The 14,502-nt window shown below is 45.1% G+C and overlaps 1 protein-coding gene across 2 annotated transcripts in view; it reads left to right on the forward strand.

Annotated features, from left to right (window-relative positions):
- Positions 1–239: 239 nt before the first annotated feature.
- Positions 240–14,502, forward strand: part of pgghg (protein-glucosylgalactosylhydroxylysine glucosidase) — a 38,683-nt gene continuing 24,420 nt past the window's right edge. The window contains exons 1-7 of one of the 2 annotated variants that reach the window (XM_080736808.1): positions 240–463; positions 577–625; positions 3,327–3,515; positions 4,915–5,182; positions 7,544–7,760; positions 8,186–8,444; positions 13,276–13,455. In XM_080736808.1, coding sequence (XP_080592934.1) covers positions 3,408–3,515; positions 4,915–5,182; positions 7,544–7,760; positions 8,186–8,444; positions 13,276–13,455 — 1,032 coding nt within the window. In that variant the 5' untranslated portion in view covers positions 240–463; positions 577–625; positions 3,327–3,407. The remainder of the gene's footprint in view (positions 464–576; positions 626–3,326; positions 3,516–4,914; positions 5,183–7,543; positions 7,761–8,185; positions 8,445–13,275; positions 13,456–14,502) is intronic. The other variant, XM_080736807.1, reaches the window with a different exon arrangement.

Raw genomic sequence — 14,502 nt, forward strand, 5'->3', positions numbered from 1 at the left:
GTGGAATCCGTTCCACGCGGAAGTGAGATCCAGTTAGCCGGGTTTTTTTGGTAACGCCTCTTCCCTCAGCCTTGAGCAGATCTACAAACCGTCGACGCGTCGCGGCGCGCGGCGTCGATAGCTTGTAGATCTGTTCTGTTGGCAAGCCGTACAGACCGAACGCATCGAGAGAGAGAGACAGACACACACACACACACACACACACACACACACAGACAGACAGACAGAGAGTCGTCAAATCGGAGTTCCGAGACTTTTAAACTTTTTTAAAGTTTTATTTTCTTTTAGATCTGAGATCTAAAGCGCAGCAGATCGAACAGACATGGGATGTTCTGACCTGATTAATAATAACTCACAACGTTTAACATCTGATCTGGTGTCATCGGGAGGATTCCTGCATTTCTCTGTGGTTTTGTGGTCAAAGCAAGGAACCTTTAGGGTCGCTAAACATCTGCGCTGCACGGTAATGCACGCATCACATTCACAATGATCTGATTCTGCAGTAGGCCTACAATGTCATACATCTTTATGGGTTTTATTTGTTTGTTTTTGTTTGATTGTCTGCTTGCTTTTCAGAGATGAGACATTTTGCCTGTCTTCTCGTTCTGCAGATCTCTGTGTCGTGGTGAGTGTGAGATATGACACTGTTTTTATTTTAAATAATTATTATTTTATTATAACCTTATTTTTTTTATCTTCAAAGTCTGCATGATCATGCTGAATCTTGTGACATCAATGATGATTAAAATATAGGCTAGCACGTTGTAAAAGTTGTTCAAAGTACACGGTGTACAAATGACACCAGAAAGTAATGTATTTTATTGTAATCATGTCATTGTAAAAGGTGTTTATGTGGATGTTCTATATATGTTTGTGTTGTTGTTCTTATTGTTGTTAAAGCGTTAAAGCCTACATTGTGTTACAGTAATGATTTATTCCAGAGTGTTTGAAGTCAGTCCAGTAACATCTGGCTCCCATCCCCTCTCCTGTGATAAACAGACATCAGTTTCATCCAATCAGGAGAGAGGATACAGGATGTCCTAAGTTAGGAAACATAATTGGGAGTGATGAATCTTAATGAGCTAAATTAGAACTAGAACACTATTTAAAATACAGAAATAAAACAAAGTGTGGATGTAACCATCCCCTGGGTTAGGGTTTAGGGTCTATCCACATGTTTCCGCGAGGATTTACTGTAGCATTATCTGTAACAGCAGACATACAAGCTCACGTCGCGTCGCAGATGCAACCGTTGTGAGCTTGTAGATCACACTTGGCTGCGGCGCCGGAAGCTGCCGCACACCTTCTGCGCAATGCATGATGGGATGTTGGAAAGTTGTAGATATGTTTGGTTCATTAAAGAGCTGTGGAGATGATGGGAGACTCCTGTTACTGAACAATCATTCTATAGAGTCTATACTATAGCATGGAGGTCTCAGAGGCACTTGTCATGTTCTACTTGCCCAAAGGTCATGCCCACTTGCCCACAAAGTAAATCCGTCAAGTCCGTCCGTCCGTCCGTCCGTCAGTCAGTCTGTCCGTCACGTCACACTTTTCCCCTACTCATATCTCCGCCACCGTTGCCCCGATCCATGCCAAACTTTGCACACACACTCCTTGGCTGCCAAACCATAACCCCTCACTTCTCACATTCACCTCTTCTAGCGCCACCATGAGGCCGATTCTTGCAAGACACATTTTTGGACACTGCTCCTACAGATTTTGCCCTAAAATAACGCAAAGCGGTCCACAGTATCTTTAAGTCATGTCATCAACATGGATCTGTCCCATTTTCCATATTCCCTCCTGATTGGCGACCATTGCTTTCCAAAGTTTGTGTATGCGACCTGACGGTCATTTATCTCCCGATTAGGGAGTCTTACTGGTTTTATTATACACATCATAGGTAAACAGTAGGCCTACTCTTATTTGACATAAGAGAAGACCAGAAGACAGAGCGTTCAGGCCACGTTCAGGACAGATATCTGGTGTTGTGTTTATAAACGGTTGTTGCGTTCTCTCAAAAGAGCACTTGCCCGGTCAGGCAACCTGAAAGCAAACTCCACCTCCTGCCTCAAAGTTTTATTCACCTGCCCGGGGGCAGGTGGGCAAGCCTTAGTGTCAACGCCCACCGTAGCAATGAATCCTTGGCACTGTGCCACGCCGCCTCCCGAGAGCCACACAACCCTTCTCTTCTGAGGGTCCATGCCCTTCCTGGTACAAAACCTTCTCTTCTGAGGGTCCATGTCCTCCCTGGTACAAAAATCTTCTCTTCTGAGGGTCCATGTCCTCCCTGGTACAAAACCTTCTCTCCGGGGGGTCCATGCCCTCCCTGGTACAAAACCTTCTCTTCTGAGGGTCCATGTCCTCCCTGGTACAAAAACCTTCTCTCCTGGGGGTCCATGCCCTCCCTGGTACAAAACCTTCTCTCCGGGGGGTCCATGCCCTCCCTGGTACAAAACCTTCTCTCCTGGGGGTCCATGCCCTCCCTGGTACAAAACCTTCTCTCCTGGGGGTCCATGCCCTCCCTGGTACAAAACCTTCTCTCCTGGGGGTCCATGCCCTCCCTGGTACAAAACCTTCTCTCCTGGGGGTCCATGCCCTCCCTGGTACAAAACCTTCTCTCCTGGGGGTCCATGCCCTTCCTGGTACAAAACCTTCTCACGATAAGAGTGAGGACGTTTAATTTAACCCATTTAGGCCTAGAATTATTGAATGCTTTAACCAGTGAAAAATAGCAGATCTACAAGCTCGCAGCGCGGCACCGAGTGCCGCGCTGCGAGCTTGTAGATCTGCTATTTTTGAAAAAGTCATGAAAATGTGTGCAAATCTTTGAATATATGTATTTTCAAAGCGAACGTTTGTAACTCAAATTTTGCTTCTGGGGGGGTCCCTGGAACTAAATATTTTGAGATGGGGGTCCGTGGCCAAATACATATAATTTTGGGGGTCCTTCACATGAAAAGGTTTGAGCACCACTGACATGGTAGTCTCTCAAGAACAGACTAACTGAGCTCCATTTAAGTGAAAAGGACCTTTTCTTTGACGATGGCTGGCCAGATTGCTGACATAGAAACCTTGGTTTTTCAAAAAAAAAACATGATTCAAACGTCACTTTTAGAATCAATCGGGTCAAAATTCAAATTTTCACGATTAAAAACAAAATAGTGCCGCGCTGCGAGCTTGTAGATCTGCTATTTTTCAATAGTTAAAGCATAAAATAACGATACACAATAATGTGTACCCGTTCTGAATGGGTTGTTAAGTCGAGGACGGCGTGGGGTGACGAGGCCACCTCCAAAACAACTCCACCTCTATGTTTGCAGATCTCTCATCTTTCCACACCTGTCACCATCTCATCTCTCACATAAACAAGTGGACACCGCCTCCCAGCTCCTCCCGTCGCCATGGAGGACCCCCAGGACCCCCAGGACGTCCCACCCCCTCCTCCCGCCCGCATGGAGACCCCCCAGGACCTCCCAACTCCTCCTTCTGCATCCACAGAGACCCCCCAGGTAGGGGTGGGTGATATGGGGATAAATATCGTTGAGACGATACAATGTCTCCACGATATGCCTTTCCAGATGTATCGTATATATCGTGATACAATTGAGGGAGCCTTGTAAGAAATCCTGTTTAATCGTTAATACAGAGATTCATTGCATAATTTCAATTTAAACCTGCATTTTGGTCTAAATCAGTAGTTCTCAAACTTTAAAATGTCAAGGTCTCCCCTTTACTCTGACAGTATACAAATGAAACCAAATGGACCCTTACGGGTCCATTTGGTTTCATTTGTATACTGTCAGAGTTACATACTTGTAAAGTTCAATTTAGACCTCCCAAAAGGAACCCAGAGAGTCTAGTTTTTGTCAAGTAACTTGAAAAATGACCATAAAAACCAACGTGAAGAAGAATGGTGATAAAATCGTGTACCGTGATTAGGGATGTTAATCGACGCATTATTGGCGAATCGACGCGTCGCGGCCGAAAATCGACGCGTCGATCGACTTTTTTCACTTTTTTTTTCGCTAAGCAGCAGCTGAGAGGAGAGCACAACGGCGCATTACTAACACAACGTATGCAGCTGCACCCATCAGAACTTGCATCAAAGCCCTAATAATAAGTATAATAAATAATTGCTCTTCCTTGCGTTAGCAGAGTCTAGACTAGAAGCGGAGTGATAACGTCCATGGAACGTAGTGGGGGCGCTCAGGCTGGCGCACCCCAGGCTAGTGTATCAAATGTGGAGCAGTCTCTGCCTCGCTTGTGGAGCAGTGTCTGACTCGCTCTCTCCCCGACCGAGTCAACGGGTGTGTCGCATTAACGTGTATTTTGCGATCATCGCACACGACGGCGACGCTGCCATTAACAAGCGAGCTTTCGTGTCAAGCATGCATGCAGAGGCAGGAGGTAAACAAAAGCATCCAGTCCATAGAGTTGATACAGTCAGGCAAGTCAGCGCGCACTGCTATGACGCGCACATCAGCCCGGTCCCACAGTGTTTCTCAACCAGTAGTCCGCGGACCTGACTAGCGCCGCATGCATGCGAATGCACAACACATGCAGGCGTGCACTCGTCTCCGACACAGACAGACACACACACACTCACACACACACACACACACAGTCACACACACACACACACACACACACACACGGTCCTCTCACATGGAAAACATTAACGCTTATAACGTTTTTGAACGATTAAAACCTTTTTTGGGGGAAAAACCTTTGAAAAATAAAAAAATATATATATTTTTCGATTTTTCGACTCGTACTTTTTGAGTCGCGGTGAGTGTGAGTCGATCGACGCGTCGATTTCCGATTTTTTTTCACATCCCTAACCGTGATACAGCTTGGAAAAATGTCGTGATATTGTGTTTTTCCATATGGCCCACCCTTTACCCCCAGGAGGAGGGGACGGAGGAGGAGGACCCCTACGTGTTCACCTCGGCCTCTCTGCCCCCGGACCCCCGTTTCCTGCCCCCTCTGGCCAACGGCCAGCTGGGCTGGAGGGTGTACCACCCCGTCATGCACACGGGGGGGCTCTACAACGGGCAGGGGGGGCGCTGCCACCGCGCTGACGTGCCCTGTCCCCTCGCTGTGACCCTGCGGGCGGAGGAGGAGGGGGAGGGGGAGGGGGGGGTCCGACACGCCTACAGCCTGGACACTCGCACAGGTACGTCCTTAACGACCAGGTTGAAGGGGAATTCCCGTTAATAGCCGTTAATCTGATCCCCCCCCTTTTCATCTCAAGTCCAGCGCAGATCTGACCGCGAGCGGTGGAGAGCTTGTCGCTGTTACTACATGTCATCTTTTCGACACCCGACTCTAACCCTCACCCTAACCTCCGTGGAGTGAGTCGCTAACCCTCCGGTCGAAATGATGATCTTTCGAAAGAGCGCGATTTTCCCGAGCGGTGCGATTTTACTCTAAATCGCTTAATTGTATTGCTCGATAATTTATTTAACATTTTGTTTTGTTTACATCTGACTTTCATAATGGTGGGAATGTCTCCAAAGACCTTTGTCTCTGTGGAGCTTCCGTAAAAAGGCCAACGGCCGCTAGATCCCTCCCTCTGGTCTTGTAGATCTTCTATGTTCGGTTTGTGTCAGTTGTGGTGGAACGGTTTCTGGGACAAGATGGGCTGAATTTAAGTCCCAGACACCCAGTCCAGCCCTGCTTTGAGAGCGCACATCCCCGGGAATGGACTCGTTTTAAAATGTTCTTCAAACTAGTAAAACATTCTAAAAAGTCTAGGCATAAGGAGTAAGGCAAGATAGGGCCCAATGTCGCCTCAGACACCATAGTCTTGTGCAGCCAGACAACTATTCCACAATCTCTGAACGCTATATAGAGTCTGGAACTAGACCTGTAATCTGAGTAACGTAAGCTAGATGGATAGATAGATAGATACCTTTATTATCCCACGGGGGAAATTCAGTTGCCCAGAGACAGCACAGCAGTTTAAGGTTACAAGTTACAATGAAGTAGGAAAAAGAAAAAGAGTACTGTAGTGTACAGTCCAAAGAGCAAGCACAAAAAAGAATATAAACAAAGTGTCGAAAAGCTATTGCAAAAAAGAAGAATATGTACATAAAGTGACCACAAAACATTCAACGCTCATAAGTGACACGTCTCACACACACACAAACACACACACACACACACACACACACACACACACACACACACACACACACACACACACACACACACACACACACACACACAGCTATACTCAAAGCACAACTTAACAAAAAGCGCCAAACTAAAAAGTGCACATAGCATGCTAGTCAATGCAACACAAGTATCACACCGCCATATCAACACAGCAATAGTACTCAGTTCAACCAACACAACCCAATAGTGCAGGGCCTGAAAATAAGTGACCAAAGTCGGTGCAAATAAATCAAGAATATATTTAAGTATTTTTTCCCCCTTTTTTTAAGCAATAAATGGAGCCACAGCAAGACGCCACAGCAACCCTCTCAGGGAAAAGTATGTTAGAGGTCAGAGTCAGTACAACTTTTTGTTCCAGTAGTGCAAGGTAACAGTTGTCCTAGGTTATCCTATTAGGCCTTGGCAAGCGTCCGCTATGAGTCTCGTTGTATTGCTTGAGAGCGACCGGCACGAAGCTGGCATTTCCGTTCACGAAAATATATTTCAAAATATGATTTCTGTTAATCAGCAAGCTTAGATCATTTTTTAGGATAAATGTGCGTGACTGTAAAAACAAAACAGAGGTGAGGAGGAGGCTTCACTTCAGCTTTATGTCTTCTCATGCCAGATACTCATGATAGAACTTCTGTCTCCCAGACTGTATGATGAGAGCATTTGCAGATGGTTGGAGTCAGACCCCCTGAGAGAGAGAGTTACGACACTTACGTCGACTCCCATTGTAAGCGTGGAAAGCGTATTTATTATTTACTCTATGGTGGAAAGCTAGCTTAGCTTAGCTTACTGGAGCCTGTTCTCATTCTTAGCGAGCCTTTGCTGCTCTTCAGCCCCGTCCGCCCCCGGTATAACCGAGGCATTTTCACTCGCTGTTAAGTAGACTAAATCACGTCTTTTTTCCCCCCTATAATAAAGTTGTCTACCTTGGAGAGGCCCTTGAATGCGTTGAAAGGGTGGGAAAGAGGTGATTTAGTCTACTTATCAGCGAGTGAAAATGCCTGGGTTATAATGGGGGCGGACGGGGCTGAAGAGCAGCAGAGGCTCGCTAAGAATGAGAACAGGCTAAATACGACGCCACTTCCGGTCTGCCTCGAGATCAAAGCGTGTCGCCACTCTGCTTACACTGCTCTGGTTGGAGTCAACAGTCTGACCATGCCAGACTACAGACACCATAACATGTTTCTTTGTGTTGTTCCCACTCACAGGTATCTTCACTGTCAGCAGTCTGACCTCGCCAGACTACAGACACCATAACATGTTTCTTTGTGTTGTTCCCACTCACAGGTATCTTCACTGTCAGCAGTCTGACCTCGCCAGACTACAGACACCATAACATGTTTCTTTGTGTTGTTCCCACTCACAGGTATCTTCACTCACACCCTGAGCACGGCCAGCCTCACGGCCTCTCAGTCCTTCTATGCTCACAGACACTACTGCCACCTGCTGGTGATGGAGGTGCTGCTGGTGCGCCACGCCGCCTCGCCAGCGGAGGGCGCCCTCTCCGTGGACCTGGTCAGCGCCTTCCACCCGCACAGCAGAGACATCGACTTCCACAAGGCTCCGGATTACAAAGGAGGAAGGTAACTGGCTGACGTCGTTATTATGAACCGAACGCTCTGGTCGCTGTCTGCCCGAAACCTCTATGTCCCTCCATTTCAGGGATATGGTCTTCAAAAAAGGGGGACATGTGCATACTCAGCCGATTACAGTAATTGCGCGCTCTGCTTGTGCAAGTAATTACAGTGCAGTGCAGTGCTGGTGCAAACCATTCAAAGCTTTACAGACCAACCAGTAGTATTTAGAATCAATTATTTTACCTTCAGGGAGCCAGTGTAAGGATTTAAAGATTCAGTAGCCTACCACTTTGCTCCCACACTAGGGATGTTGGCAATTAATCTAAAATCGATTAATTGTTGTTAAGGAATTTAAGGTTAAGGCGTGTGCGTGTGTGTGATCGATAAGGTTAATTAATTAATCAATAATTTGCATCCCTATCCCACACCAGACACCTCCACGGAGAAACCAAGAGCCCTGAGGTGGAGGGCGGCTCCCCCAGCTCGGTGCATCTCATCTGGACTCCGGTGCCCGAGAGCGTGTGGCTGCTGCCCGGCCAGAGGCAGTCCCGCTGGGGCTTCATCCTGGCGCTGGGGGGCAGCGCCCAGGCCGCGCAGGGCAGCTACGACCAGGCTCTGGAGCTCATGGCCAGCGGCAGCCTCAGGCCCTCACACCAGCACGCCTGGACCGAGCTCTGGCTGGACAGTCAGGTGAGAGCCTGGTCACCTTAAAGGAGGACTTTGCCACTGTTCAACCTTATCTTCATATAATAGGTCCTCACTAATGTTCATAATAAAATAGCACAATTTCTTTCTACTCTGTCCAGAGAGTGTGGGAAGTTCAGAATTCCATAGTCTTGTGACATCATCATTTAAACAAAAAAACTAAAAAAAAAAATATATATATATATATATATATATATATATATATATATATATATATATATATATATATATATTATCGCGAGAACAATAGCTTCCACTTTAACATTGCAACTTTTCAGGAATAGAAAGCCTGCATTTTCTATTAGCTTGGATTTCCCATTGATGATGTCACAAGACGATGGGTATCTGACCTGCCCACAACCAGTGTTGGGGAAGTTACTTTGAAAGCGTAACTTGTACAGTTACAAGTAACTCACCATGGCAGTAACTTGACCAAGTTAAAGTTATACCCCTGGAGAAATATAACTTATACAATTTCAAGTAACTTACGTTTGGTGTACATGAAACAAAATATAATATCCTGCAAAAAAAATTCACATGCCAGCAGAAATATGCCTCTTAACTGAGTTTTATATTTTATTTCAAAAAGGTTGACATTTTCTTTAGTAAACATCTGTGTTCCTAAAATAAAGTTAAACAAATAAGAAAATTATGATCTGTTAAGGACATTTGATCGTAAAATTATAACTTCGCTTGTAACTTCTTGTAACTTGTAACTTGAGCTAAAAATGATCCAAAAAGTATCTCAGTTACTTGATGAGTTACAGAAATATGAATGTAACTCAGTTACCAGCAAGTTACAGCAAAATGTAACTTAGTTATGTAACTCAGTTACATGTAACTTTAACTTCCCCAACACTGCCCACAACCCTCCTCTGAGGGAAAAAAACATTTTTTTTAGTTAGGACCAATTATATGAAGATAGGTTGAAAAGTGGTGAAGTACTCCTTTAACTATACTACAATATAATATAAAACCTGGACAGTCAGGTGAGTGGTCACCTTAACACAATGGTTCTCAACCTGTTCAGGCCACGACCCTCAAAATAATCATATTTTAACTGGGGACCCCCCCCCCCCCCCCCACCCTGACGAGCACTAAGAGTTGAGACATTACATTTTGTATATCACGGTTCTATTGTGAAAATACATGCTTGCGTTGTGAGCATGTAGATCGGCTATTTTCACAATTTCTGCCTCTAATATTTGTCAATTTGGCAATTTTTTTATTTGTCATTTCAAAGGTATTAAAAAGTCCTTAAATTGTCACTCAAGAAATGTGCTATACAATTAAAGTTTATGTTGGTGTGTTTACTGTTGAGTGAGAATCTGAGAAAACAACATTGCACAAAATAATTTGGGGACCCACAGGTTGAGAACCACTGCCTTAACTATACTATATAATATAAAATATTGCTCTGTCTCGTACCTAAATATATCTACATATTTTGTCCTATTTGCACTGATATGAAAGCTTTTAACTACACACATTTCTGTGTAAGAATATTGGGAGGCCTCCTTCGGGGGCATCTTGGATTTTCGAGTGTCTTTTATCAGCCAGATGTTTAGCAGTGACATCTGGAGAACTTGACACCACAATGTCAGGCTTGGATGTTACTCCTCACCTCCCCACTAGGTGGGGGTGTCTCTCCATCTGGCTCCACCACCTTCAAGAGAGCTCTGGTCTGTCTGTCTTTCTGTCTGTTTTTCTGTCTGTCTGTCTAAAAGCCCCAGGACAACAAACCACTGGTCCTAGACTCTTTGCCCTCCTGGCCCCCAAACTGTGGAATAAACTTAAACTTGCACTTATGCCTCATTCACATACAGAAAAGCCAAGCTAATGGTTGGCTTGGGTAATCCAATGTAATTTCTATGCAAACCAGCTTTTAAAATTTCCAAGCTGGAAAAAAAAGCTTGTAAATGTTTAAAGCTGGTGTACATAGAGATTACATTGAATTACCATCTCTCAGTGTGAATGCAGCAATAGAACTCTAGCTTCCACTGTGGTCTGAAGACTCACCTCTTCAGACCACTACCTTAGCCCTCCTTAGCACATGTGATTTACTGTGGTCTGAAGACTCACCTCTTCAGACCTCTACCTTAGCCCTCCTTAGCACATGTGATTTACTGTGGTCTGAAGACTCACCTCTTCAGACCTCTACCTTAGCCCTCCTTAGCACATGTGATTTACTGTGGTCTGAAGACTCACCTCTTCAGACCTCTACCTTAGCCCTCCTTAGCACATGTGATTTACTGTGGTCTGAAGACTCACCTCTTCAGACCTCTACCTTAGCCCTCCTTAGCACATGTGATTTACTGTGGTCTGAAGACTCACCTCTTCAGACCTCTACCTTAGCCCTCCTTAGCACATGTGATTTACTGTGGTCTGAAGACTCACCTCTTCAGACCTCTACCTTAGCCCTCCTTAGCACATGTGATTTACTGTGGTCTGAAGACTCACCTCTTCAGACCTCTACCTTAGCCCTCCTTAGCACATGTGATTTACTGTGGTCTGAAGACTCACCTCTTCAGACCTCTACCTTAGCCCTCCTTAGCACATGTGATTTACTGTGGTCTGAAGACTCACCTCTTCAGACCTCTACCTTAGCCCTCCTTAGCACATGTGATTTACTGTGGTCTGAAGACTCACCTCTTCAGACCTCTACCTTAGCCCTCCTTAGCACATGTGATTTACTGTGGTCTGAAGACTCACCTCTTCAGACCTCTACCTTAGCCCTCCTTAGCACATGTGATTTACTGTGGTCTGAAGACTCACCTCTTCAGACCTCTACCTTAGCCCTCCTTAGCACATGTGATTTACTGTGGTCTGAAGACTCACCTCTTCAGACCTCTACCTTAGCCCTCCTTAGCACATGTGATTTACTGTGGTCTGAAGACTCACCTCTTCAGACCTCTACCTTAGCCCTCCTTAGCACATGTGATTTAGATAGCATGTTTTACATTTTTATAGTTTTTAATGAATGGGTGCTTCGTGTACCTCGATCGATGGCCAAAACGCAAAACCGCTAGAATTATATGTATGTGACCACGGACCCCCATCTCAATTTTTTTGGTTCCATTTCTAGGTAAAAATTTCCTATCTGCAGTTGACAACAGGAGGAGGTTTTAATTTTTTTTGTTAAATAACACTTTATACAGCACTTAACCCATTTAGTGCTCCAGACATGAACGGGCTAAATGTCCAGCGTGCCTCTCGCAGGCTCCATACGCAGCCATTATCTTATTTTGAAGGCCAGAAGTCCATTGCGTAAACACTTCCGGGTTGACGTCATGACGTCATTCAACGGAAGCGCTCGTCACCCCATGCCGTTGCTAAAATGGCCGATCGTTGCCTTTGTTATTACGTTATTGTAGCGAGAATCTAATGCCATCCTTGGCTTTAAAAGTGTTGTTTGGAGAAAATGGACATTAAAGATGAGATCCACCGTCGGCCTCCATGTTAAGGGATTACTATTTTGTGCACGTGGATCCGTGATGATGATGAATCGGCGAGGCCGATCGTCATTTCGATCGTCATTTCCAACGGACATTAGGGTAGGAGAACCGGCGCTACTCTATATACAGTATTTTACGCAAGTATACTCGGGATCGGCACTCTAAATACTCGAGTATTTTTCACGAGTATACTCGGGATCAGCGTTAAATGAGTTAATTGAGATCAAGACATTATACAGGTCTGTTACAAGTATTACATTTTTTATCAAAAGTTTCACCACCTGACACCAATCATGAAGCACTGGCTTCTCTTTATTTTTAAATGTATTTACTTTAAATGCCCCTCCTACCTGAAGAGTACTTGGTTCAATCTACTTCATCATATCCACTGAGGCACCTGCAATATCCTTACTTTGATGTACCAACAATAACTAAGGTGGTTGGACAAAGGTCTTTCAGCCATAAAGCTCCATCTGATTGGAATAATCTTCCTCTATCTCTAAGATCTATCTCCTCGCTTGGTCACTTCAAGACTTCCCTATACTCTCATCTTGAAACAACTTGTATGTGTGTTTTGAATTTGACCTTACCTGTAAGTATAATCATTGCTTATGTATTTGTACTGTGCCTCTTATTTGCGCATCAGCTGAAGTGGTGGGTGTTGGGGTGGGTGAGCAAGCTATCCGTGTAAGAATGTATCTGTATCCCTGTCCTGTACAGTATGTATGTATGGCTGCTGTTCATGTTTTTTGTATGTCATGTTCCTATGGGTCCCTCTTGAAAATGAGATTTCAATCCAAAAATCATAAAATGTGCAGTTAGGAGGTTTTGCGTTTTGGCCATCGTTATGTTTTTCTCAGATTATATGCATTTGATGTATTGGTGTTGATGTTAGGTATGGGACGATATGAAAATGTCATATCACGATTATCCTGAGGCGGAACAATTGCCAAAAAATTGCCAAAAAAAAGCAGATCTACAAGCTCACAACGCGTCGCAAAGCGACACGTTGTGAGCTTGTAGATCGGCTATTTTTTGGCAGACATTTGACAGAGAGTGAAAAAAAAGACTGTATCAAGTACGTATATTATAAGTACCTTTTACCAATTATAGAGGGTTTAAATGGTACCGGATATGCAGCTTGGGCAAATAATAGGTGAATTGATCCCAGTGCATGACGGAGGACGATATCACGATAAATGAAATCTCCACGATACGATTATCGTGAGCGTTTTTTTATCGCGATAAACGATAATATCGGGTATCGTCCCATCCCTAGTTGATGTATTGATGCATTACCTTGCTTATTGTAAGTCTCTGGATTAGGCTAAATGCCTGAACTGTAAATATTGTGTGTCCAGGTGGAGGTGAAGGGCTCTCCTACCTTCAACAGAGCTCTGATTGGCTGCATGTTCTACCTGCTGAGTGCCTTCCCCCCGCTGCACCAGGCAGCAGGGGGGTCCTTCGGGGGGGTGAGTCCCGGGGGACTGTCCAACGGAGGGGACGGACAGGACTACTGGGGACACGTCTTCTGGGACCAGGTAGGACCAGTGGTGCAGTGGTGAGTCGCTTATCTAGGGACGTCCCGCACACATCGCTCAACACCTACTATTATAGGTCTATTGATATGCATACAGGCTCAATACAACAGAACTTCAGAAGATTGGCACACGCGCGCTAGCGCGCGCACACACGCACACACGCACACACACACACACACACACACACACACACACACACACACACACACACTCACACCAGAGTCCCGTGTGTGGATGATATAAATACATTTGACTTGAGTGAAATCGTGATAAAGGGTATTCTCTGTCTGTTCTCCTCTCCGCGGTGCCGACATGGCTTCACTGCCACTAGTAGCCTACTGCATGTGACGCCACGGCTCTGTTCTGTTGGAAACATGCGGCGCTCCAAACCGACCCCAACAGGGTCGGTTTGGAGCGGAGGAGGTCGGCGCTCCAAACCGAGGAAAATCCTCGCTCCAAAGCCGCTCAGGCCCATTTGAAAAGTCGCTCGCTCACGCTCACAACAAAAACGGCCTGCTCCGCTCACATGCTCTGACTCACACACACACTCAGTGAAGGCAGTTCAGAACTTCAGGGAAACACCCCAAATATTGTTTCGAAAATCTCATATTGGGACATGGTCTGAAAATACATTCTTGGGATTCTTTTTGCCTTTAACCCCTGATATTGTGATGTCATGTGAAGCATGACAACAGTGACAGCAGTGTGTGAAGAATGACCAAAAGAAAAAGCTTCACTTTTCTGTCGTGCAGCCTTACAGTACAACCCTGGATAACATCACTCAACAGGTTTACAAACCACAGCTTCACTTTGCTGGTGAAAGATTCTCAGACCGAATACAATAGTGTGGTGCCTATAGCAACCACACTAATAAAGTGCACTATTAGGATACTAACTTTGCTTCCGGGGGTCCCTGGAACTAAATATTTTGTGGCCAAATACATAAAAAGTTGGGGGCCCTTGGCATGAAAAGTTTGAGCACCACTGATATATAAAAACAACAGTTATAACGTAGATGACAGTTTGGCTGTGTATGTAGGTACAGTA

This window comes from Nannobrachium achirus, assembly GCF_963921795.1.
Source record: "Nannobrachium achirus genome assembly, chromosome: 11".
Lineage (NCBI taxonomy): Eukaryota > Metazoa > Chordata > Actinopteri > Myctophiformes > Myctophidae > Nannobrachium > Nannobrachium achirus.